Source organism: Xiphophorus hellerii, chromosome 4 (assembly GCF_003331165.1).
Source record: "Xiphophorus hellerii strain 12219 chromosome 4, Xiphophorus_hellerii-4.1, whole genome shotgun sequence".
NCBI classification, from domain to species: domain Eukaryota; kingdom Metazoa; phylum Chordata; class Actinopteri; order Cyprinodontiformes; family Poeciliidae; genus Xiphophorus; species Xiphophorus hellerii.
The window spans coordinates 23,798,281-23,823,689 of NC_045675.1; the positions used below are offsets into that span (position 1 = coordinate 23,798,281).

At 38.3% G+C, this 25,409-nt stretch overlaps 2 protein-coding genes across 4 annotated transcripts in view; one reads left to right on the forward strand and one right to left on the reverse strand.

Moving 5' to 3' along the window:
- Window positions 1–1,948: 1,948 nt before the first annotated feature.
- Window positions 1,949–7,549, reverse strand: LOC116718154 (RNA guanine-N7 methyltransferase activating subunit). The gene is made up of 3 exons (XM_032559848.1): window positions 6,858–7,549; window positions 6,313–6,483; window positions 1,949–6,224 (listed from the first exon to the last, which is right to left on the reverse strand). The coding sequence occupies exons 1-3, from the start codon at window positions 6,872–6,874 to the stop codon at window positions 6,035–6,037; spliced, it is 378 nt and encodes a 125-aa protein (XP_032415739.1). The 5' UTR covers window positions 6,875–7,549; the 3' UTR covers window positions 1,949–6,034.
- Window positions 7,550–8,015: 466 nt separating this feature from the next.
- The window catches only part of homer2 (homer scaffold protein 2), a 29,517-nt gene continuing 12,123 nt past the window's right edge, over window positions 8,016–25,409 (forward strand). Inside the window, exons 1-2 of one of the 3 annotated variants that reach the window (XM_032559847.1) lie at window positions 8,016–8,497; window positions 19,356–19,512. In XM_032559847.1, the coding sequence (XP_032415738.1) occupies window positions 8,493–8,497; window positions 19,356–19,512 (162 nt within the window). In that variant the 5' untranslated portion in view covers window positions 8,016–8,492. The remainder of the gene's footprint in view (window positions 8,498–19,355; window positions 19,513–25,409) is intronic. The other 2 variants (XM_032559845.1, XM_032559846.1) reach the window with 2 other exon arrangements.

The following is a 25,409-nucleotide window of genomic DNA, read 5'->3' on the forward strand; positions in this document are numbered from 1 at the left end:
CAATTTCTATTCAGATTTTTGACTAAGCTTAGTCATGCATTTTGGGAAACAGGGTTAGATACTTTACATTTCCTGGCCCATTTACCAATTAATAGTTTTTATTACACAAACTCTAACAACAGCTCTAACTGGAGGAGACCTCAAGGTCTCATGGCTGCTCTCACAACCTGCCTGGGTAGAAAGACAGGATGATAAAAAAAACGATTATGTCAACAAATTTGAACCAAGTGGGTCAGGCTCGATGGTTCCTATGGGTCTTCGTTCTTTGTCTTTTTCTGTCTCCCTCTGACGTTTTTTTTTTTTTTTTGACTCAGCATCCAGAGCTCAGCTCAGTCAAGCTGCTCAGTGTTTACTACAGCATGTCTCATTCGTTAACTGTTAAGAAAAATAGACTGAATCTTTTGTTGTTGTTTTTTTCAAGCATAATTGGTACAATACCGTACAGCTGCTAGGAGTTGTAGATGAAAATTAGCAATTAGGGAGAAATCTACCTAGTCTTATATGATAGACAGAAATGTTTGAGTTGTGTAATGGACATTGTTTGTTTAAAAACAAAGAGAAGATGAGGATATGAAAAAAAAACCTCCTAGAGTCTACAGAAGAGTAGCCTCTAAGAGTAAGAACAGCCCTGCAGGTACGGAAATAAACGAGTTTGATGTATTTGCTCAGCTTTTACGTTAAATCTCACATTTTTCCTGTTCTATGACTTTACTCTGAAAATTGTTCCATTTTGCTCAATCTGACTCTGAAAAGTTTCCTTTTTTTAAGTCCCTCCTGAAATCTGTACTGCATTAGTACACATGCTAGGATTTAACTCCGGGTTGCAGCTTGTCTGTTTTAATTTGCTGACATAATTTATCTTCACACTTACATTTATTTAGGTATCCTGTGCAGTGTGCTTTGACACATCCTCCATATCTGTAACTCATTTAAATGGTATTTAAACAAAATGTTCTGGTGTGAGACACAGCTCTGCGTGTGTGTATATCTGGCTGCTTCTGAGCAAAACTAACCTGCAGAAAAAAAAACATGTTTGTGTGTTCCTTTTGTCCAGCTGGTGGAGGTTATGCAATTTGTCTCCTGATGATTTTAGACAGTTGGCTAATTAAACACCATGTAGACAGGACTGCATGGTGAGCATCAATAGATCCTGCAAGACTCTGAATAGACAGGAAGGATTTTGATCACGTCAGATGAAACTGCTGCTTTGTGACTTCGTTCACATCAGATCACACAAGAAAAAGGAAGGAAGGGATGTGTTTATTTTTTCATTGCATCCAATAAATTGCCAGAGGGGTCTTGATGTTTATGCCGATGAAAATCCATGACATCTGACTTAAGAAAAATATAGAAAAGACAAACAATCCATGAGAACTTGGTTTGTAGCTGAAAACAAAATTGAAATGATCAAAGTCTGTAATCACCTTTTTAAAATAATATTTAAATTCATTAGAAGAGTGATGAAAATATCCAAAAATATCTTTTCACTCTTAAAAATGTATTTTTTTTAAGTTTTAATTCAAGACTCATTTTGCTAATGACACACAAAGCCTATTTTTAGCTGCGATAGCCCAGAAAAAAATCACTTTAACGGAAAGACGAGAAGAAAGTTGTGATCGTATTTATTCAGTTTTATGTTCATGGTCTCCCCGCTTTTATGTCATCAGAACCACCGCTGTCATAAAGGATTCCTGTTAAAGGTAAATAAAAACATAATGTAGACGAATTAAACTAGCAAGTTGAATTTAACTTCAAGTTCAGAAAAATAGCATCATTTACTAGATTGAATTTTCTGATTCATTTTTTGTGGCAAGTTGACATGATACAATAGAGAAAGAAACTAGTAAGTAAATGCAGATTTAGAAAAATTAACGGATTCATTTGTTTTCTATGCATTCAAAAAGTAATTGAAGTAAAAAAAACTTAAAGAAGCAGGAAGATCTTTCAATCTTGAATATTTTTTCAGTTTTATTATTTTGTACAGATAAAGGAATCTGTATGGAATACAGATCATTTTGTATTATTTAGGTACAAATTATTGTCGGATTTTTGTGCAGTCACTTATGGATGCTATCAGATATGAATGCCACACTCTTAACCGACACAAGAACTAGCCTATTATTGTGACCCCCAAAACATTAACAAGAGCAAACCCTGATTCCTGATAGCCAAGTCACATTTGTGTCAAAGCATGTCAGACATTTTAACAGACATTTAGTAAACTGTGTCAACTTGTTCGTAGGAGCAAAGCGTGTCTCTAATATGACTGGTGACCTGCATGCCGCTGTGACCTTTTCCTGTATCAGAAGCAGTCCTTCAGTGACACATTTACTTGTGCTTCCGGTTTTATTCACATACTACGAATAAACCGTTCAAGGTGAAATGAAGTTCAACAGAACTGTGTCAGGATATTTGGCGAGAAGGGAAAAAAACAGCTGACATTTGAAAGGAGCTGAAAGAAACATTTTTAAATGGACCTTTCAGGCACAGAGTATCCCGACACCCTATTAACGTGTTTGAGTAAAGAAAGATACCACCAGATATAATCAGACTAACAAGCTCGGCTCAGCGGCACAGTCCACTCTCTTTACATGCATGACCTGAGCAGATGCATGATTAACTTATAGGGTGTGCAGCTGGATGAATGGAGGACAAGATGTTGTCAAACCTCATCTAACAGCAGCAATTTTTTAAAAAGAAATCCCATTCCTAATTTAAGTGCATACGGGTGGCTGGTTAGCATTTGCTCACACGAGTTAATGAGATACAACTGTGTGGAGACGTGCATGTTCTTGGCACAAACTGGAAACCACAAATTTTGACAAGAGCAGCAAAGCAAGCATGCTTCCACCATTCAGACTCACATGCAACACAAATCCTCTGTACTGTCTGCTGGAGGCTGGGGGCTGGCTGACCCGGGCCGATCTCAGTCCCTGCACTCTCCAACACCAGATGTAGGTCGCAAAGTGCTGCAGGGGCCGGGGGATGCAGGGCCCCGCCTGTTTGTGTGCAATAGAGGGGAGGGGGGGCTGGAGTTCATTGTGTGCAGACATGTATTTCTGTGTGCGGTAAGAAGGGGAGAGAGCGGAGTGATGATTGCACTGGATGAGTTCATCACCAAGGACATGGCCCCCAGCGCACTGTCTCCATTGCTGTCACTATGTATTGTCCCAAACAGGCCACATGAAGCCTGACAGCCCGGCAGATGAGACTGAGGCAGTGCTCCCATCTCTATACATACTCGTCTCTCTCTATTGTTTTTCCTCCCAGTCTCTAAACGAATCACTATCAGATAACTAATTAAAACGCAGCAAGGGGTGAATATTTTTGGCATTAATAAATCCTAAAAGGTTCTGGAGATTTTTCCATGCAGTAAAAAAAACAAACAAAAAAAACATTTGAAATAATGTTATCCTCTATTTAGAAGATGAGCGCAAAGAATGAGCCGATGCTCATGAAGTGAGTAGGTTAACACGTTGAGGTGAGGTCCGGATTAGTCTTTGCAGCGGCATGAACCCCATTTTTGGTCTATTTATTGAAGATTTTGAGAGGATGTTAGTTCATCTTACTCTTCTAGTTGTTTGGATAAGAAAAATAAGTTTTGGACTTTTACCAAATGCCGTACTTCTTACAAGATCAAAGCAGGCTAAGGGAATGCAATGCGTTTGTTTAAAAAATAAAAATAAAATCTGTAAAAGAGAATGGTAAAATCTCACTTTAGGAATTTTGATCAAAAGAAATCCCTAAAAAAATATTTTCATGGCTGTACAATTTTCTAAAACAATGTGCAATGGGTAAATGCCATTATATTAAGGAACACCTCAACTTCCAGGATTAGGCAGTTATTCGGTATTAATGTTAATAAGACTAGAAAAAAAACAGCTAAATCCAAACTGTGCCAACAGGACAATATTAAAAGGGCTGGAGACACAGGACTCTGGGATGTAGATGATTTAATCTGAACTGGTTGCTTCGCAGCCTTCCCCTCTCTTCTTTAGTCGCTCACTTCCTCATCATCCAGCTGAATGTGTTGTCCAAATTAAATGTTAACCTTGTAGACACTGGGAATCTGAATATAAAACTCAGAAATCATCCCAAATCCAGTAGCATTCGAACACAGTTACTGTTTATCACATAACAGAGTTCCTCTGTTTAATGGACTGTAAAGCTCGAAGTGCCGACATTAAGGCTCTGAGTTACATATGCCAGAGCCAACGGTGCATGTTGCAGTAATGTATTAATGATTCTCATCAATGTTTTAGCTGCTTTTAAAAAAATGGGAACTGTTCTGAATATTGACTGTGAATGCAGGTTTTTCTTTACATAGAGTAAAGTCGGGGTTGAGGTCACAACATGGACAGTAGAGGCTGGTAAAGAAATACCTTCTGTGAATCAACTCTTTACGCAGATGCATTGATAAACTTGAGGCACTTTAACTGAAATCTAAAAGACTAAGCTGAATGACTAAATTAACTTGTCCTGAATGATCTTCACTGTTCTCAGGAAGCATTTCAGTGACCCATTTAAAAAGCCCAACTGGAGAACAAAATTGAGACTGGATATCTTAATACATGAAAAGATACTGACTCCAGTGCGTGTTAGCAAACATTTTAGTGTATTTATAAATGCAGAATTTTAATCTATGAACATAAGTATTCTTTAAAAGAACCCTCTGATAACAACACATGTTGGTTTCACCTTTTTAACCAAACAGGTAGCTAACGCTATGCTACATCCCTGATGACTAGGAGTTTCTATTTCTAGAAGCAGTACGACCTTTCAGCAGCGATAGTGATGTGTGAGCATGTGTTATTCATGAGATACCTTTGCACTGAGGAGTATTTAAATATAATCAGGAGGGTATATTATCCAACCCCCTTACTAGACCAACATTTATGTTAATACTCCACAATTGCAATGTTCACCACCAGTAGATGTGTATGAGCTATAATCATCTCTGTGAAAGAAATGAGTTGGGTCTAAAAGTGCAGATTGCAGATGAGCATTTTAAATGTCTATTAACCTGCTAAAGACATTGTCTTGTAAGTGCTGCATAAGTAAAACAATTTAAAACAAAAAAAACATCTTTTCTGTGTAGGACAGTGATTTGATCTTTATCTGCTCCCACATTAGAAAAAAAAAATCTCGTCACAGGAGAGATTAAAACAGTGAAATTGTTTAAGTGTTAGCTGCTGCTTCATAAAATTAACAGGCATTTCTGGCTTTTTTACCTCATTGTGTTTCTTTAAGTGGATTACAAAAGTAACTCCTCGGGATGGTTAAAATACTGGTCTCTGAAAGCTGCTGGAAAATTCCCAGAATGTGGTTTTCTTTGCATCTTGTGAAATAAGCTAAGTATCCTTAAAAAAAGTTGATATTTTTGCCCAGAGGTTCATTTGTAAGAAAACAACCATTTGAAAACCACAACCTTTAAGTAGATATTAAAACATACTTCTCATTAAGCCCAGATTTCAATATTAAAATGTTTATTGAGCTGATCTAATATCTTAGATGTGTTTTCATTGACTTGATGTAAAAATCATAATTGACATAAATAGGGTTGAATCTATTATTCAAGTGTGTTTTACATAGTGATTTGACTTAGAACACCTAAATTAAAAAAAAAATCTTTAAAGACTGGAAACATGGTTGACACCCATTACAGTAAGGTTGGTATATGTGAATGGGTTTAAGCAATTAAACTTTATGCATCTGATTGCACAGTCAGCAGTCATTTTATTTGAAAAATACATATTCTAACAGAAACAAAAGTTAATCTGCAAGTTCATACACTGATGGTAAAAGTAAAGCTGTATCATGAATACATTTGTCTTGGAAATTCAGATTTCACACATCACAATCACTGCAAAGTTCTGCCTTTACATGCATTTTTACTATAGGTAAAAACAAGGGACAGGAAATTTAAAGAGCAGCTCTTACTGCATCACCGATGAAAAGAAGAAACTAGCTGAATCCTACCACAAACAAGTGAAGCTCAAGTCATGAGACCGGAAATAGTAGAAATCTGGAGTAATCAGTAGCGATCATAATGTGGACGATTATGGGAGTTGTATCCCTGATTGGAGTCTCTGGACCCAGACTGATATCCACTGCCGTGCCCCGAGTTCTTGTCTCTGTCATGCCAGTGATGTCCATGACGGTCCCCTCGCCATCTCTTGTCTTCTCCCCAACCCCGGTCTCTGTAGCCTCGGCGGTCCTGGTACCTGGAAGGTATTCATAAAAACCCAATTATTACAGCATAAAACATTTCCCATGGAGAGGCTGACTGAACACAAACTGGACCAAAACTACCTGTTGTCCCTGCCCCTCTGGTTTCCCCCACCGCACCCCCGCCAGTCCTCAACAACTGGTGGCGGGTCAGCTGGACGTTTCAGATATTGCTGGTATTCACTGTCCTCCGGTGAAAATCTGTTAGAGAACAGCTCCTCGTAGCTCTGCGCGTTTTCTGAGGTGTCAGACATCCTGTTAGCAAGATGATAAAAAGAAAAGGCTGTTAAACTTTGAAGAAAACAAAAAAAGTATGAGAGAAAACTGCCAAGATGATTGTGTTATAGGTGATTTTGACTTTTTCAAAAACAAAAAAACCCCAACATAACTTTAATACTATGTTTACAAGTTTTATTATACGGAAACTAATTTTAAAACATTTCAAGGTGCTTCATTTTTCAAGCCCACTGAGATACTGTGTTCGAAGCAATTTTTAAACTCAAAGTGGATCAAATTCTGAGCGATTAAAATGCCAGTGTCAAGCCAAAACTTAAACGTATCTGCCTAAAAGCTGAAGATGAAAATTGATTTAATTTCCCAGTATTATGACAATAAATACTTATCCCAACCAGACATGTGTCTTCATCAGAAGAAAATTCAACTTGTGGCCAGAGTTCAGAACTAAATCAGACAGAAAATCTGTAAAAGTTACTGCACAGAAAAATGTCAAAATCGGATAATGTTGCCCAATCAAGATGTAGCGCGACGGGTTGTGTGCACTTTTAATATCAATTGTTTGTGTCTGTAGATTCCCAGGGGCTGAAACTGCAGCAAAGCCTTACTGTACCAGACAAACTGAAAAATTACACTATGTCCGTCAAGGAAAGAATACTTGTTTAAACAGTGAAATTTATAAAACAAAAAAAATTATTCATTTTTAAGATTAAAATATGCAAATACCTAGTGAAAACAGCATGCTTCGCTGTAGTCCTTTTCGTATTTTCATAATTATTCCGTAAAGATCCTTAATATGTTCTGTCATGCTGAGTATTCCATTTGCCAACAACTAAACACCGGAAGTGATCTTTTCTGCCAAATAATATACAGTCTCTGGTTTAAAAATGGACATTTAAACACTTATAGGGGAAAAAAACAGCTTAATAGAAACTACTAACTGAATTGCTATTATTGCTAACACGGATTTTAAGATTGTTTTTTCCTATGAAGTTCGCAGCTATGAACTCCAAACCAGGAATTTATCCAGTACAATTACCATAATTAAAACATAAACGTTGTCCTTTAAATGCACTTTAGCAGAAAATGTAAGAACGTACCTTTACACGACAGCCGAACTGTTAGCTTTAACGTCAACCAGCATCGGGACGTCACTGAAAATATGTTCCCTGAAACACAGAAGCTTGAAATAATGGTTCCGGGAGCGCGCGCACCTGCTCCTGATTACAAGCATTTCAGGTACTAGAAACCTCTTTAAAAGCTTCTTTATTAGCATTATCTGTCCGTGTTAAGTCCGGTTAAGAAGACGCAGTTTAACTAATATGCATATTAGTTGTCCATCTGACTGTATAACGGATCTCAACTTGAATTCAGCATTATAAACATGTAAGTGTTTAAAAAAACCAAAACAAAAATAAGCTCTGGGTTCTGTTTCCTTGGACATTTCCTGATTTCAGACCACAGAGTTTGGACACAGTTGTCAGCGTGAAACCGCAGCACCACAGATACCGCAGGTTTACAGAGAGTGGGTGGTTTTGCAAAAGGAGGCAGGTGGAGGAAGCCGCTCCGTGTCGCTGCTGCTTGCTGCCTCTGCTGCCCTTCATATGAAACACAATCCCTCTGGGGAGGAAGAAACTCCGCGTTGAGACCAGGCAGGCAGACAAACATCAACTTATTTCATTATCGCCCTACTGCAGGAAGCGAGGAGGAAGCCATTCTTAAGTGGGATTTAGCGCCTCACGTTTGATAGGAGCGACAAACCAGGAGAGGATTAAAAAAAAACAACAAAAAAAACTTCCTGAACGTGTTTCTGTAGGAGCGAGCTTGACAACCCGGTGAATCGAGTTTACGGAGAAGTGCTCTCATATTTCACTTGTCTCTCAGCAGCAAGAAGACTTTTTTTTCCCTGCTGCGGACAAAGCGGGGTTTGTGACTACGCTGACCACTAATATTTTGAGGACCTCACTTTTAACATTATTTTTCTATAGCTTCCAAATAAAGAAAAGGAGTTGCACCTCAAGTCCGCTGCAATGGGGTGAGTGATCCGGAGAGCGCTGTCCTTCAGAGTGCCTTTATTAACACCTGACTGTTCAATGTGTGTCGGTTCGCTGAAATACCTCTATAGCTGTTCACCTGCTCACCTGAATGGGGTGAACTGTCTCGCTTCGACCGTCTGTGAGGAGGACCCTTGCTTTACAAGATTATATTTACAGACATCGTTTCTGTGAGATAATACGACTTTTTATGTAAAAATATTATCTTGCGTATAGCACATAATTTTAAGTGGATCCCTGTGCGTTTTACGTTCTTCATAATCTGTGCAGCTACAGCTTTGCGGCTTATGATATGGAGGTGTCAGAGTCAACACTGCCCACTAACAAGGAGAGATATGGCACTTGTGGGAGTGTGTGTGTTCTCTGGAGCTAGTGTGCACTTCCACTGTGGTTTATAAGAAACTGCACATAATTTTATGTCTATAGTCTGTTGTGTGGAGTGTTGACTCTGGCTCATCTCCATAGTTATGCAATCAGTAGCCCACTTGACATATACTTGATTGGGGTATCTATGTGAGGTACCTACTCTTCCTCTACATTCTGAAAACCTGTCATCCACTTCCACATTATTAGTTTCTACCCAATTACACAAGTTTGTCTCCAACTACATGTTTAATCAAACCAGTTTTACAATCTCGTCATCGTCTTGGAAGTTTTACAGTCACCGAACCGGTTTGGAGAGGTGTTGGTCTTGTTGTGTCATGAAACTGGCCCAGTGGACCAGGAGCCAGGCCAAGACAGGGCAGGTCACACTTACTGGTGGAGACAGCTCTGTGGTTTCAGTCTGCCTTATAACATCGGCTAGCCGAGAGAATCTTGGAAGGCGGAGACGCCAGTCTCCTTGGAAATCAGGATTCATTTTAAGATTACGAGTAAAGTTTGCCATCACTTTGTTTTAGAAGATGTTCCCTTTGTAATCAGCTGATGGCTGACTTGTCCAATATTTACATGATCAGAGAATCAAAAGTGACTTTCTAAATGGGCTCAGTTCAAAACTTTTGATTATTTTTAAAACACACTTGCAGTTCCCTAATTTTAAGCCTTTTTTAAACTAAGAGCTGAGCTGTCTTTCTGAAATCGTTTTTCTCTGCGGCACACAATGCTAAGAGAAATCTGCATTGTACCTATGCCTGTGATTAAACAAGTTTACACTTGAATTTCAGCAAGAAGGAAGTATTGGAGAAGCGCTTTCAGGCAATGATGCATCTTGTTCTTGTTTTCAATCAAATCCTTTTCTCTACTGTTAGTGTTTTGTCATTACATGAATACCAGGCTGCTCTTCTGAAAATGTGACAAGTTTGTATACATGTAGGGTAATAATGATCAAAGTGGCACATCTAAAGCGGAACCTATAGTTGTGACATTATATATTATAGTTATAGCTTTACAGGCTTTGACCAGAGTGTCTGATATGAATATCAAACTGATGGAGGGTCGCAGGTTAGACGCTTGGATGGGGCGTACAGATGCTACGCCTACCTGATGTTGGAGACGATGGATTTTTGACTTCACCCACATGCCAGACAATTACACACCTACTGCTTTGACTGAGTACTTGAAACTCTAATACTGGTTTTACTGTAGGCCACAATTTATGTTCTACGCCATTCCAGATGTTCCAACTCGAATCAAATTGTACGGATACCCAGAGTTATTTTGTTTTTCGATATGGCTCTCCTGCTAGGGAAGCATTTCTCATGGGGCGACATGAGCACTCGGTTAATGGGTGATTTCGTTTTACTTGTATTTTCAGCCAATGTGTAGTCGGCACCCCACGGAAAGTCTCGGGTTTGTTTCACTCAACTTCCTTAGCTAAAAGAAAATCAGGTTTATATTACATTATCTCTATTCAAAAATATAAAATACACGTTCTGGTGTGACCTGAGCTTGGCGGGTCTACATTTGAGATTCATGATGCCTTCATTCCATTTGAATACAGAAAAAAAAAGTATGCTCCATGATTGTTTTGGTATTATAAACACTATATTGTAACCTAAAAATGTATATCTATAGACCAGGGCTGAAATTATTCATCGATTATTGAAATAATTGTCAACTAATTTAGTAATGGATAAATGTTTAACTGGAGTGCAGAGACTCAAAAAAGGCCATTTGGTTAAAAAAAAAAAAACAGTCAGAGGTGTAATCAACCCAAAACTCTACAAAAAAATTTATTTTTCTATTAGGATAAAAATATCTTTGCCTGTAATGCTTCAACCAAATTTTAAGTGGTAAAATTTTAGCTTCACCTGGTTCAGATTTACTAATAGAATGCTATATTTTTACATTTTAGGCAATAAAATATTTATTTGCATTATTAGAAAAGAAATTGAATAATTCTGTTTGAATTATTGAGTTATTTATTTTAATCATTTATAGTGTTAAGGGAATAATCTGAGTAATGTGCCTTTATCTTATCTTTAATTGAAGAGATTATCTGATTAATTTATTCTTAAATTAATTGTTAGTTGTGGCCTCGGTATAGACTGGCTGTTTGTTTTTATCTGAACGTTTGGTTTGTGGACTGATGGTTGATTCTTGGATATCTTATCATAGAAAGTTGATTTCGCAGGAAAGCGTAGCAGAAGTTTTACAGAAGCAATCTTACTTGCGCAATGTCTCTGATTACACCCTAGTGATGACGCAACAATGTTGCACCCTAGGGATCAGTCAGAGCTGACCAGGTGTGTCTTACTTTTTGTTTTCGCTTCATTGTTGGGAGTTCTTCTCTACGAAACTATTCACTTCTAAATGAAGTTTTAGATTAATCATTTCACAAAAAATACTTAGGAGAGGAAACACCCAGGATATTTTTCTTTTGTGCCTTAATTACTAGTCTTTGACTATATGAAGTCACTCTGGCGTCATTTATTTTTGTTAGTTTTTTTCGTCACTATAGTTCCATAGGACTCATTGAGGCTATTGTGAATTTGTCTCAGTAATAATAATATAAACATACGCCTTAATCGCCTACCTGCAATTGAATACTGCTGAATTTTGGGAGTGAGAAAATTGTACTGCTGCAGTGTGAAAGAAAGTTGTATTTTTGGAAGAGGTGAGTAGCTAATGCACCGTGTCTCTGGAAGTGCTGAAAAATAAAGCTTAGATTGCCCGAAGCCCTGTTGTACAGAATAAGCACACAGGCAGCCAGCAGTATAATCAGCATATTGCTATTTAAAGCAAGCTATGCTGGGAGCAGCCCTAACACAGGGATAGATGATAATCTCCTGGCTGGCCAGAGAATGACATCCAAAGGCTTAACACTCATTGATTAGGCTCTGTGCAATGGCAGCAGGTCGCTTGGCTGCCCTGACAGGAGACTGGACTTTAAGCCTAACCAGAGAACCAGAGTGTGCGTCTGGTTTGGAGGCAGCCCTCGTTGAGTTCTTGTTTGCGAGAACAGAAGCAGGTTTTAGTGATAAAAAGGGTAAAGGAAGAAGGACACGGATGGTAGATTGAACGTTATCTCAGCAGATGGTTGAAGCCCAGGAGGCCATCTGCTGTCATACTGGGTTTCTGGGGAGATTTCCTCACTCCCTTTTCCTTGGATCTCTCAGATTAAGTTGGGCTCTTCGTGTCACCTCAGTGTGGCGGTGAGGGGCCTGCTGCGTCTGCTGGCGTGAACCTGGCCCGTCGCCTGTAGTACATGAGATGCTGCTGTATGACGGCAATAACTGGCAAGACTACTGAAGGTCACTGATGATGACTGCAGCTAAAGCAGGCTGATGGGGAATAAAAAAGAAAAAAATGGGGATTCTGTCAATTCAGTTGTTCAGAATAGGTTGTTTATACAATAAAACACTACAGTATTATAGAAAATCAGAGTGCAAATGTAATGAGAAGACCCAATCTGAATGAAATCAGATTTTTATGTCATGAGTGATTTGACTGTATTGTGACTGACTCTACAGACTGACTGCAGGTATATCAGGGGTTGTATCACAATATTCAAATATTTCTTAAGGCAAAACTTGCTGATTTGTGAGCTGGTATTTTTGTGCATTGTTTTAATATTTTTATTAACTGAACAATTCAGGCTTAAGATTCTATTCTAACTTTGGTTGATGTTTGTCTTTTAGATCCTCATTTTCTTCCATTTTTTTTAATCAGGTCATTATAATATATCAGATTTATTCCATTATAGGGTCAAAATTTAACATGTCGTTCAAAATCACTTAAGTCACCTTTGGACTGAGAAGTTCAATGGTGAGGGTTTCATCTTTGCTCATCCTTCATCCACCAGGTTTAGTAGGTTGACTTGTAAAAGAGCTGCGTCATGATATGAAGAAGATATGTAATTGCAATGCCATCGGTGAAAATTGGGACGACTCAGTTGATTACTCACATTTTTCTCACTCTTTTCTTTCATTATCATTTCAGAACATCCCCACCAGTTTGAGTTTTCTCATCTCGGCCACTAAAAATAATCATCAGGTGTGGGTATTAAGGGCACTTAGTCTGTCCACCTGGGCAAATGTATTATCAATTTGCAGAGTGTGCACTTGAACACTTGAAATTTAGTTTTCTACCAAAGATTACATCCAGGAAGTCTGTTGGAATTTCAGTATTTTAAGTCATTTTGGGATGGCAATTTTGTTTGGAAATAATTTCGAAAATCTACTTGCAGTTATGTTTTGTGGCTGCAGTTGTTAGAACAGGTCTTTCTAACACCTGATCTAAATGTCAGCGTTTTCCCTATCCTTTCATGAAAGCTTACTTAATTTGTTGTTAATGATGTTAGAAAAAGCTGTTCTCTTTGGGCTTCGACACAGAATAGAGGCTATTCTGCAGAAAGCTACATGTAGGGGTGGTAAAGTAATTCAACTTGTATTAGATATCACATTATTTAATATAAAAATATATCTCATTTTGGCTTCATTCAACCAGTTAAATAAAATATTGGCACACAAAAATTGGACTCATGACACTAAGACTACAAAAAGACAATATATACATAAAAAGGTCTTTGCGATACTAGTATTGCACAAGTTAATAGTGTGTCAAAAGTATACTTTCATACTACACTGCAATCATGAGATGTCACAATGTTTGTAGTCGGTGGGGAAAAGAAACGGCAAAAAATGATTAAGTGTTAACTTGTCATTGAGCTTGTTGCAGCTTCCCGTTTTCCTTCCATATTAAGATTTGATTCCTTTTACTCCACCTGCATCACCACTGACACCATTACTTGGCGTCACTTCAGTATTAAATTGAGAACTTCCATCCTCAGTAGAAAGTCAAGCAAAGTGTAAAGTCATGTTCAAACATTTAGTAACGTTAACAAGCCTGTTCGTGGAGCTGTCTATGCCGACATAATAAGGTGCCACCATGAAGATGTAGTGGAGGAAAGGGCATCCTCTGAAATAAAACTAAGTGGGTGTTTTACAACATCCTCGACTGCGCACACAGTCCTGCTAGGACTAGAAATGTGTTGAGCAGAGGGAGGAATACATCGGCGCTTCTTTCAAAAGCGGGCAGGGGCAGGCTAATTTCATTTGACATGTTTAGTGATGACTTGTGTTTTGATCTGAGTTTGCTTTTTAAGGGGGGAAAGGAAACGTTACATTTCTACATGCTAGCTATTGGGGACTAAAACCAGTCCACAGTAAAATATGCACCAGCCTTTATCTGTGATGGCACAGGGGGTCCATCACTGCATATTGAATCAGTAATTGTCCATGTGTGAAGATGCTATTGATATGACATGCCTTAATCAGGATAATGTATTTTTTCCCCCCCACATTTCCACCAGCATAGTTTCAGTTTATGTAACCAGCTGTGTTGTTTTTCATCAAATTTATTTTCCTCCTATTTTCTAAGCATGTTGATATTGTCAATTTAAAAACTTATAAAACTTGCTGTGATTGTGGCTGGCCAGCAAAGCATTTGTCCCTCCAAAAAACTGTAATGTTCCTTTTGCTTTATATATTAAAATCCACATTTAAACTTTTAGCTGAAAATGCTCTAAAATAAAGATGAAAGCATAGGATAAATATTTCATATTCGTAAGTCTCATTAGGTTTCTATGAATCAGAGCAAGCTTGGTGCCTTTGTAAATGTCACAAGAAGGGGAAAAAATCATAATGCAGAGTTTTGTTCCAGTAATCTCAGCAGCACACAGCAGAAATCCCGCAGCTGAGGTTATTGCATTGAATATCTGGGGGCAAAACTGGGCTTTAACCTCCTGACTTCATTAGAGAAACGGCAACTTTATTGCATTGAAAACCCAGGTGGCTTGTTGTAATGAACAGAGCTCTTCTCTCCTGACTGTCTTGTTCAGTCAAATCTGTGAATTTCTACTGTTCCATAAAATGTCTAGTTTATATCCAGCCTTGTATGTTTGACATATGAAGAGGATTACACACAAACAGAGACATACTGAGACTTTCATTTATTCATTTTTTGCAGTTTAGGCTCGGTTATGGATTCTGTTTTGGTTCTGACTTGAAATTGGAGAAGTGTTGCATTTTAATGGTGCCATATTGTGTAGCTGACCTCCAAATCTTCTGAACTAGAGGAAATTATTTTCCCTTTTCTCGTTGGAATAGAGAAGATATCCCCCGGTTTTCTTTTCTCGTTGAAAATCCAACTGTGTTCATGTCGGCGCTGGAAGGCGACGGTAATAAAATATAATTTGTTCAAATTCAGCAGTGAGTAATTTTCCTTCTATTGCTCACGTTCTTGACAAACGTTTTTTATAAAGCACATGGATTGGAGACAGCGGTCAGCATGTTTCCTATTGGATCATTGTTTGGACCAATGCTTGGACCATTTGGGCTGCTGGGTGTTCTGGTTTGGCACATGTCTAATCAAGAATGCTTGATTGTGATGAAAATGTAAAACAAACAAACAAAAAAAGTAGTTTTGTCATGAACACATTTTGTTTGTTCCTAAATATTCAATCTGCTTGAGCCACTGCATTGGTTTCCTGTGGTTTGTTTTGCTTCCTGACGATTTATTCAAATGAAAACCTATTTCTTGGACAGCTGGCCTTAGACTGTCCCAGTGGCAAAGAGACAAATGAGAATATCTTATTATGTAACAAACTCATTTATGTGATGGAGCCTGTGGTTCTGCTTCCATTAGTACCTGAATGCACAGTTGATGTTTTTTTTAAATATACTTACTGCTCTTTCAAAGCACCAAACCTGGTGCTACATGGTGTGCTGACTCCCTCTCTGACCTGCAAACTTCAGACATTTTTAACAGCACTCCAAGTCCAAGGTTCTTTAGTGTGCACCAGTAAAATATTATCTTTCTTCATAGGAAGCAAAGCTGAACTAATAAGAATGCTTCTCAGGATTTCATTTCAATGCGCTAATGTATTTTCAGGTCCATCCTGACCATTTATTGAACGAGGATGAATGACAGCGGTTGCTTTATTTTCTTCCTTACGTAGGTTGTACAACCGGTCAGTCAGATACTGTTCACTTTCTGTCGGAAAAGGAAATTTGCAGCCTCCGTCTCTGAAGCTGCTCGCTGCAGATTTTCTGTCAAACAGGCTGGTTTTCAATTTCGACATTCTGTTTGTTTGCTTTGACCTCACATTACCTCTTGGTCAGAAAATTTATGAATACAGCTGATGATTGTTTGGCTTGTTAGCCTGGAGTGAATTCCTAAACTCAGGAATCTTGTTTAAAACCAGTTCCTCTAGTAGCTCTGTCTTCTTTTTTTGTTTTGTTTTTATTGTCTTCTAAAAACCAGGTAGCGGAGAAATGCAATGTGACTGCAACTCGTTGCAATATAAAGCGCATCTAGAGTCTCAGTCAAAAGTGACGGCTGTGTGCTTTTAATTCACATTTTTTCTCTGGACAGAGTGTCGGCTTTAAAATGTCTTTTTTGAACATAATCACAGTGCTGGAAAATCTCACTCCCCTTTTAGACCGTCATGTTTAGGAACATCATAGGTGGTTTAAAGTAAATCTTTAACATGACTTCAGTGTTGTCTGCTGTCATTACATGTTATTAATTGTAATCTATTAGCTGGAGGAACACATTTGACAAATTTCAGCTGGTTTACGTCGGCACATCTAGATTTGTTTTAATGTATTCTTTTTAAGCACGCAGCTCGGTTAATGTCCCATGAGCGTTTATAGGTCTAAGATGAACAAAGAGATGATGTATGTAGAGACAGACAGAGCAAATTAACTCAGACTTGCCTCCCCTCACAGAAAGACACACACCTGTAAATTATTCAAAGCACCAGATGGGGACAGAGAGCACTCGACAGTCAGTGGGACCAGAATGTAGTCAAAACATCCCCAGCGTTTTTAATTCAGAAAAAATCAATCAACTTAATGCCTTTTATCCCCAAAAATCAGATCACTGGATTCCACTAACAGTTGTGTAAGTGCAGCCATGTGTTCAGTGTTGGCCTTTCGCTTGTCTTCCCCTGCCAGAGAGAGCTGGCTTCAGACACTGCCGCCCCAGCAAAGGTCAGCCTCTGTGTGTGTTTGTGTGTGTGGATGGAGCAACAGCAGTGATCTGTATAATGGGTTTTGTTGTTCCCAAAGCAGATGAAGATGGAGATTAGGCTTAAAGGGGGCAGCAAATTTATTAGGCTTTAATTTCTCAGCAACCCATAATCCCAATGGAAGGAAAAGCTTTATTAGCTCATGAATATTTGCAGCATGTCAGGCTGGCTCTCTGCTTCACATGTTCCTCTTTTTCTAATGGCGCAGCTTTAACTCTGCATCTCCTGAAATTAGATTGTTTGCAAATGTTTTTGACTTAAAAGGTGTCAAAAATGTGGTTTCATTAAAATTTTCTGTACACATTCATAATAAATGCAGTGTTTTACTGTCAAGATATCAATTTGAGATTTGGGTCATGAACAGTAAGTCGAGTAAAAGTCAAATGCAAAAAGAGAAAGCTTGGGAAAACATAAGACGGTATTCGGTGAACTGAGATGAGAAATCTGTCGCTGATCTCACAGGTTGTATAAAATCAAATAAAAAAATTATGCTTTTCTCACTTCCAATGTTACTTTATCATAGTTTTTACAAAGGGGCTCTAAAAACTATAGTTGTTCCCTTCTGCGTTCAATATTTTAGTGATTCACATAGGCCGATTTTGAGTGATTTTAATATTTCTGAGGTTGGATAACTTTTGTACTTAAATGAAGGTCATTTTTAGATGATCATTTCTAAGTTGATATCTCAAAGGTTCTCATTGGAGGTGTGTGTTTTTAAATTAAATCATAAAATATACACTGCTGATTCTGAACTATTCTTTCTCTGCACAACTTAAATACACTTTTAAATGCTGGAACCTCTGCTTTGCTGTAAATCCAAATAATTTAAAGTCTACCCATTACTTTCTCCAGTCCTTTGTTTTTAGTCTCTGATCATTCTTGTTCTAGGAGGTTTTGCAGCAGAACATTTTAAAAGGCTCTCCTGCACTCCTGTGCAGAAGCAACCCTTTATAGTGAATTTGCCTAAAGGTCAGATCCCATAATGCACTGTATTAATATTAAAGATGACTTTTACTTTGCTCCAGTAGTGAACCTAGGTGTCAGCATGAGATGGAGAATTTGATCTTGCTCTGCTCAAATGTGGCAAGTTACTTCAGGTTCTACCTGGAAACATTGAACTGTAAAATCTTGCAGGTCAGTGAACAAAAGCAGCAGATGCATGATGCATTGACCACATTTGATTCCCAGTTTAAATCTCTGCACAATGCCAGGGCAATTGACGAAAGTATGACAGAGGGAAAAGTAGATTCGGTTGTAGACGTTTAAAATGCTTTGGAGCTTTCCGATCATTGTGTCTTACTCTTTGCTCAGGTGATTGTGTTTGTGTGTGTTTGTTGGTGCAATTGACCGAAATGGAGGGTAGTCTGTCTTCAGAATGGGATGTGTAAAGCTGAGGAGCATTTAGGCTGCCTCAAGTCATGCTGCAGTTCAACTGGCACTCTTCTCACAGGCCATCTCTCCCCCCTTGGTGAGAGATGCAGCTAAATTGCTGAGAGGTAAATCATTTCACTCTCAAAGAAAAATTGATATGACATTAAACATTCCTCCAACACAATCACTTCCGAGTTTGGCCCTGCTAGCCAGTTTTATAGTTTTTATCTTATGCGTACTTTACATTTAACTGATGGAAATTTGTTTGGAGGCAGGTAGACTTTGGCTTTGCTCACGTGAGGTGTAGCATGGCACAACTGAAGTCTGCTTGTAAATTCATAAAATACTATCCTTAGATTAAATGTAGTGAAGCTCTGTAGCTTTTTACTTGTTAGTCATTCAAGCAATGGCAGAAAACAGGTTCACATTTCTGCAGTAAAATTTGCAGCTTGTTTTTGACATCTGGTGTTCACATTGAGAAATATAAATATGCACTGACACATGATTAGTCAAAAAACTACTGCATTTTGAAGCTTCCTAAGTTCACATGGATCTTTTTGTCTGAACATGAACTTTTTTTGTTGTTTTAAATTGTCTGGAACTTTATTGAAGATTTGTGTCATTATCCAAGTGAAAATGAAGTTGAGTGCAAACCCACGAGTGCCCGCTTTGTGTTGACATACAAGTAGAAAGGTGTTATTGACACCTTTGAGATGGAGGAGCGTGCTGATGTGCTAATGGCTTTGAGTATCTATAAGGATTTACTGAAGGGTTTGTGTTACATTATCACCTATCCCTCAGAGCCCAGGGACTCTGAAGGAAAGGGATGCTGAGACACAAAGAGATATTAGGCGACTCTAGCTGTGCATGTAGCAAAAACAGTTTGAGATATGACTCATTTATCAGTGGAGCTTTTCTTAACCTGTAGATATTTTGCTCATGTTATCTTAAGTCCCCTCTAATGTGGTCCCTTCTCTTTGTCTTCAACTCTGCAGGGAGCAGCCGATCTACACCACCAGGGCCCATGTGTTCCAAATCGATCCAAGCACCAAGAAGAACTGGGTTCCTGCCAGCAAGCAGGCCGTCACCGTCTCTTATTTTTACGACAGCACACGCAACAGCTATCGCATTATCAGCGTGGATGGATCCAAGGTGTGTTTGCGTGCGCGGGCGTGTTTGTGTGTGTGTGTGTGGCTGCGTATTTTCTGTCAATGTAACGCGATCATAATGGCAAACATTTTAACTGCTTTCTGGAGACAAAGATGAGGTTTTGCACTCACAGCTAGAACCGAACAGAATGACTCATTATGGATTCTAATGTTGCATTTGAAGCTCCCACTAATAAGGACCAGCGTAGCATGCTGGTGTTCATTTTTCTTGCACTTTTCTTTGTTTGAAAGGTTATTAATTATTATGGCACTGTTTCACAAAAGGTTCCATAAATCCTGAGCATTGTTTAGAAATGCCTCTTCAGACTTGAGGATGCTGGCTCATTTTTTAATAATGTGCCTGAATGTTTTTTTTCCCTTTCTTTGTTTTAGGTTAGAGTTACATGGCTTGAAAAACTAAAACACCAGGACTTAAGACATTCCATTTATGAGCCGCTCCACATGAGTTCTGCTCTCTTTCATATTAAAACTATTTCTCTCAGCTGAGTGAAAGAGTAGATGATGGGTTTCCATGGCAATCCTCTCTGTGTGAAAACCGCCGGAGCATTATGACAGCAATATCACTCAGCTGACACAGCCAGGCAATAGTTTTTGAGCCTTAAATCACCCAGCATTCATGCAGAGCAACTTGAGAGACGGTGGATTAGGATTACCAACCAAACGTCAGACCGGTGGATCTCACAGGATTTCTGGGTGGTTCTATTGGAATGTGGGATATTGCACAGAATTTTTTATTGCACAGAAAGCCCTTTCTGCTCTCTTCCAGTAAGCGATCAATAAATGTAAACCCTAGTGTTCTTCCAATAGATTTTGTATTTTTGCAAATTTGACCAAATGGATGGAAGTTGTTTTCATCTGCAGGTTGATCTTATTATTTTTAAGGAAAATCCCTGCAAGAAGATTTTAGCCTCTCGTTTTGTTGTTTGATTACTTTAAATCCCAAATAAACAGAAATTTGTCAGTGTAATGTGATGAAATATGAAGAAGTTCAAATGGTTCATAAATATTTTTACAAGGCATTTAGCATCCTCTATATAAATAATGTGACGGCCCTGTTTTCTGCTCCGCTGTCCTCCCTGTCTGCCACATTCCCCCACACTCCTGTAGCCGCCACAGAGGTGTGTCATAACAACTCTGCAGGGAACCTTTACATGTCAAGCATGAGGATAAAGATTTATGAAATGTTATCTCAGCTTAAAAGGAGAAAACGTGTTCAGATTTAGATTTTCACTACTTGTTTACTAAGTGAATGTGGCATCTCTAAGAGCCGAGCAACCAAATTCGAGGAAATGTTGAGTCATCAAATGTTAAATATAGTTTCTGGTTTTTACACTGTAGCTGCAGGGGGAACATGTCTGTCCAGAATAATGATGTGTTCTGCTGAACATGACGGACCATCAGCTCACATTTGTCCAGTCATGATGTGTAGGCATCTTACTGGTGATGCTGCAGCAGCAAGAGGAAGAGCACATCAGCACTTTCCGCTGTCACTGTCCCGAATCGTACAGCTCAGCCCAGAAACCTGCAAAGTGCTGTTCTCTTTTTTTAAAATTTTTTTTTCTCTTTGCTTATGAATTATTCTATTTGTAGTAGGTTTTTATGCCCTACCTTGACATGTAAAGCGACAAATTTATTTCAGGGGTTAACAATCTGTCGTCTTTTAGAATGTCTTTGCAAGCAATGTGAGCTTGTTAAAACTCACATCCCCTCTCTGGCTGCTGAGGGCACGAAGAGGGGGAAACCCAACCTAGAAAGTATTAAGTTTTCATTTAACTGGGACTATTGGATAAACTTTTGCAGGGGAAGAGCTTGAAGCATTTCAGATTACATTTTTCCTCCCCAGCATTGTAATTCAGGATTATTAAGTTTAAATTCTATAGCTCATCATTTTTGTTTACTTCCACTGCAGTAGTTTAAATTGACACACATATACAGTGTGTCAATTTAACTTAAGTCAGTGTTTTGGGGGCTTAAACAGTTTTAGAGCACAAATAAATCTCAATGCATCCTTATCAGATTTTACAGAAGTCAGGCTCTGTGTGTTTACAGTAGAACAGATGTGGAAATTCAGCTGTAACCTGAACCATCAAGATGTAGGTGCACAAAAGTTTGAAAAGTTTAAAAAATATGTAAAAAAACCCCCCCGATGGATAAGAATATACTGTACAAGATTATAACATCAAAATACTGTTCAGTTATTACAAAATATCGCACTCACAATAACAGTGTTTACAACAATATCAGTCCTGCGCATAAAAACATGTGCAATAATGGAAGTGTTACTTGAAAAATGAATAAAAACTGAATTCAGGTTAGACGTAGGGTTAGGCATGTAATAGTCAGGGTTGTGCTATTGAAATAAATGAAAGTCAATACAAAGTCCTTGTGAAGATGGAAAGATGTAATATTTGTGTGCGTTTCATTCTTCTTTTGGTCCAACGTACGTTTTTATTAAATAACTGTCAATGTTAATCATTTTTAAAATTACTATAATTTAGTTTTACGGTATAAACACTGTGAAATGCTCACATATTTATAGTTGGGTCACCACTGAACACGACTGTTTCTTCACATCAAAATCAGAAAAACAAGGAAGTCTGTAAAATGCCTTTAAAATGTGCTGTAGTTACACATTTCTGTGGGCTTTAGAGACTCTATATAAGTGATAGAGTTACAGTTTATTGCTAAAAATCTCACCTTTTCTTCACAATGGAAGTTCCTGTCCCATTCACTGACTAAGACCTCAGCAAATAGGAAATGGCCACAAAAAATGACAGTTCTGGGTGTTGTAGTTAAAATGCACTTGAAGATTATTTTGCCAAACTTTAGTCTGAATCTTCTTGGGATGTTCTTTTGTTGGGGTTTTCTTCAACCCTGCACATTCTCTAGTGTGGTTGCAAGGAGGTATTTTTTATTTTGACAGTCTACCTCGGTCCTGCTGTTTTTACATCCGTCAGGTTCAGAATTGTTGTTTTGAGAGGATGCTTCATAGTTTCCTAGTCATTTACCAGAAAGCTTTATTGTTCTTATGAAGTGTGGTTTTAAAATGGAGCTGTATTGGCTGTTTTGCTGCATGTCCAGCTGTCATGAGAATGAACAGAGCTGATAAGCCCCAAAACAATTACCAAACAGGATCACACCAAACCTAGTATGAGTTAATCTGAAGCTCCAACAGCAGCTATGTTTATAAATGCAGCATAATCTCAAACATTATTTACTAGTAAAAATACTGCTCCCTTTCAGCTGAATGTCAGGAACTGAATTTCCTCCATATCTGGATATATATTTTTTAAAATTATTATTATTACCGCAATCTGCAGAGCGATATTCTCCTGAGTTTTCAGCTGAAGTTCTGTATATATGTCCTCAAACATCTCTACAGCTTTGTTCACATTCAAGGAATGTGGGTAATGCAGGTAAAGCGAAAGAAAGGATGTGCACACATTCCAGGCATGATTAGCTCCCCATCGGCGTAACAACCAGGAAACATTCCCACTCAAACTGATTGGGACCAGATGCAGAATATGAGCTTTCACCCTCATATAGATCTTAGTGGGTTCAGATCTTTGATCCCGTCATTGACTGTAACTAAATTTACCTTCTGAAGTACACCTGCGTCATTGCCACCACAGAGACATGTGGGCATGCGAGTGCATTTTCGGTCTTTGCATATCATAGCGTGCGTGTATATATAGTAAGATTGAAAGATTTGGCGAACATACAGAGGCACTTCTTAAGTTTTTGTTTTTTTTCCCTACTATGCATAACTGTGACAGGCCTTGCTGTCAGCTTCTTCATGATTTGTACTTTGAGTCATACTGTAATATCAGGTTATACATTCTGGCTTCTATGATCCTGGAAAAAAAGATACTGTGCCAAGTTGTGGCTTTCACTTTGTTCCCCCTCAGGCCTTTTCAACTCTTCAAAATCATGTCATTTCTTTCCTACCCATGAATTTCTTTGCCTGTTTTGCATGACCACTCCTTATTCTGACTTGTCATAGTCTGTGGATTCACTGAGTTTTTCTATAGTCTTCTGAAAATCTGGGGTTTTTTATCTGCCGCTCGGGACGTGGGCCAGCGACGATCTTGTCTGTGCCTCATGTGCCACTTGATCTGCAGCCCATCTCACCATCCACACAGCTGCCAGCGTCACTCCACTCGCCCTCTGTCACACCCTCCCACTCGCACATTTGCTTGCTCACCATGTTGTGCATTCCTACACGCTAAAATACAGTCAGAGGAAGAAAGTCAGTTGACTTGACTTTCTTAAACTAAATGTTAGCTATCCCCAGAAATTTTGCTCATATATTTGTACTGCTAAAAAAATCTGTTAAGTCTTGAAAGAAATATTTTTGTTTGAGCAGCTATTTCATCATGGGGATAAAAGGATCTTTGTTGTTTTTACATTGTCCAGAGTCCTGGATCCTCTCTTCCCTTCAGCTCACACTTCAAGTTTTGTCTTATTATACGTTTTAGATCTTGGGGAAGGGATTAATGTGAAAGTTGCTTGTTTTTTGTTTTTTTTGTTCTTTTTTCATGTGTTGATTGACCAAATTATTGATCATTCCACTGCTAACGGCCCAGTGATGATTCATGTTTAGTCTTGCTGGTAGAGACCAACAGATTATTTGCATTTTAAGTTATTTTTGTGTATTTTTCTTTTATTTAAGAGGTCATGCTACTTTATGCTGTTGCAGATTTCAGTCTTTCAAAGAGGAAACGGATTTGCAGCATTACAGATGCTCCATTATGCTCAAGTGGTAGAGGTGATTTTTCAGTATTTTGTTTTACACCAGAGTCACTTGAAGTGAGAATGACAACTCAACCTTTGTTTTCATGATTGCTAAGGAATTTTGGTGCCACTCTTTGCTGCAGTTCTCGAACATTGAGCTTGAGACATTTTCATTTCTACCTCTCTAACCCTCATGCTGACTGTGCAATTTCTGATTGATAAGCTTGGGTTCTTGTTCAGCTTTTTTTTGCAGTTCCAGTTGTTTTAAACCTTTTAACTATTGTTACGACTGAAGAGGAGATTTAGCCGCTTTTCTGATTTTTATGAAGATCAACACAGATTTTCCTCTAATGGGGTTGTGAAGACTGGCTAGGAGAAATAGGCCACTGTGACACATCGCATTATTACCAGAGGAGAAGCATGAGCACATGGGTTATTGATCATATAGTCTTTCTCTAGTTAAAGAATAAACTAGAAAATAACTGACATGCATTGATTTTGTTGGGAGTATTATGGATGCAAATAAATCTAGGATTAACTTTTTATGCATGTTTTTTTTGGGGGGGGGGGGAAACAAATTAATTAGAAAAGAAATTACTACTGCAATAAATGAACATGTGTGTAGGGTGCACTATGCAACAAACAATTTGAAATTTTATGAAGAAAAAATCTGACTTTTAGCATTTCTACTGATTCATTTGGATATTGAGGTTTTTATTTGCCAAGCACCAGAATAAATCTCATGTCTGCTTACAATATTCTTTTTTTTCTTGTAGTTTTAGCTCTGTTTATATTTTTTTTTCATAAGGATAATTAAAATTTTATCTTGTCTTAACACACTGCTTTGAGCCAGCACAATGAGCTCTGTTAAATATTCACTTGGCTGCTTTAAAATGAGAACGTTGTTCAGGTTTCTCTTCAGGGTAAACTGGGTCACATTTGTTTTGCTGAAACCTCTGAAACAGAAATGCTGTTTTATTTGAGTCTGTCTAGTGGAATTGCTTTCTTATGTTTTCTTGCATTTCTGTGTCCAACAGTGACTCAGTGAAAATGTTTTTAACACTTAAGCCACTGAGAAGATGGAGAGTGAGACGGTGGGGGTGTAAAAACGGACACAAGTCTGTCAGCAGTTTGAAATCCGTAATC

Coding starts and splice junctions, on each gene's coding strand:
- LOC116718154 (XM_032559848.1), bottom strand. Junction 6,225..6,312: donor CAGAGGGGCAGGGACAACAG/GTAGTTTTGGTC, acceptor AATACCTTCCAG/GTACCAGGACCGCCGAGGCT.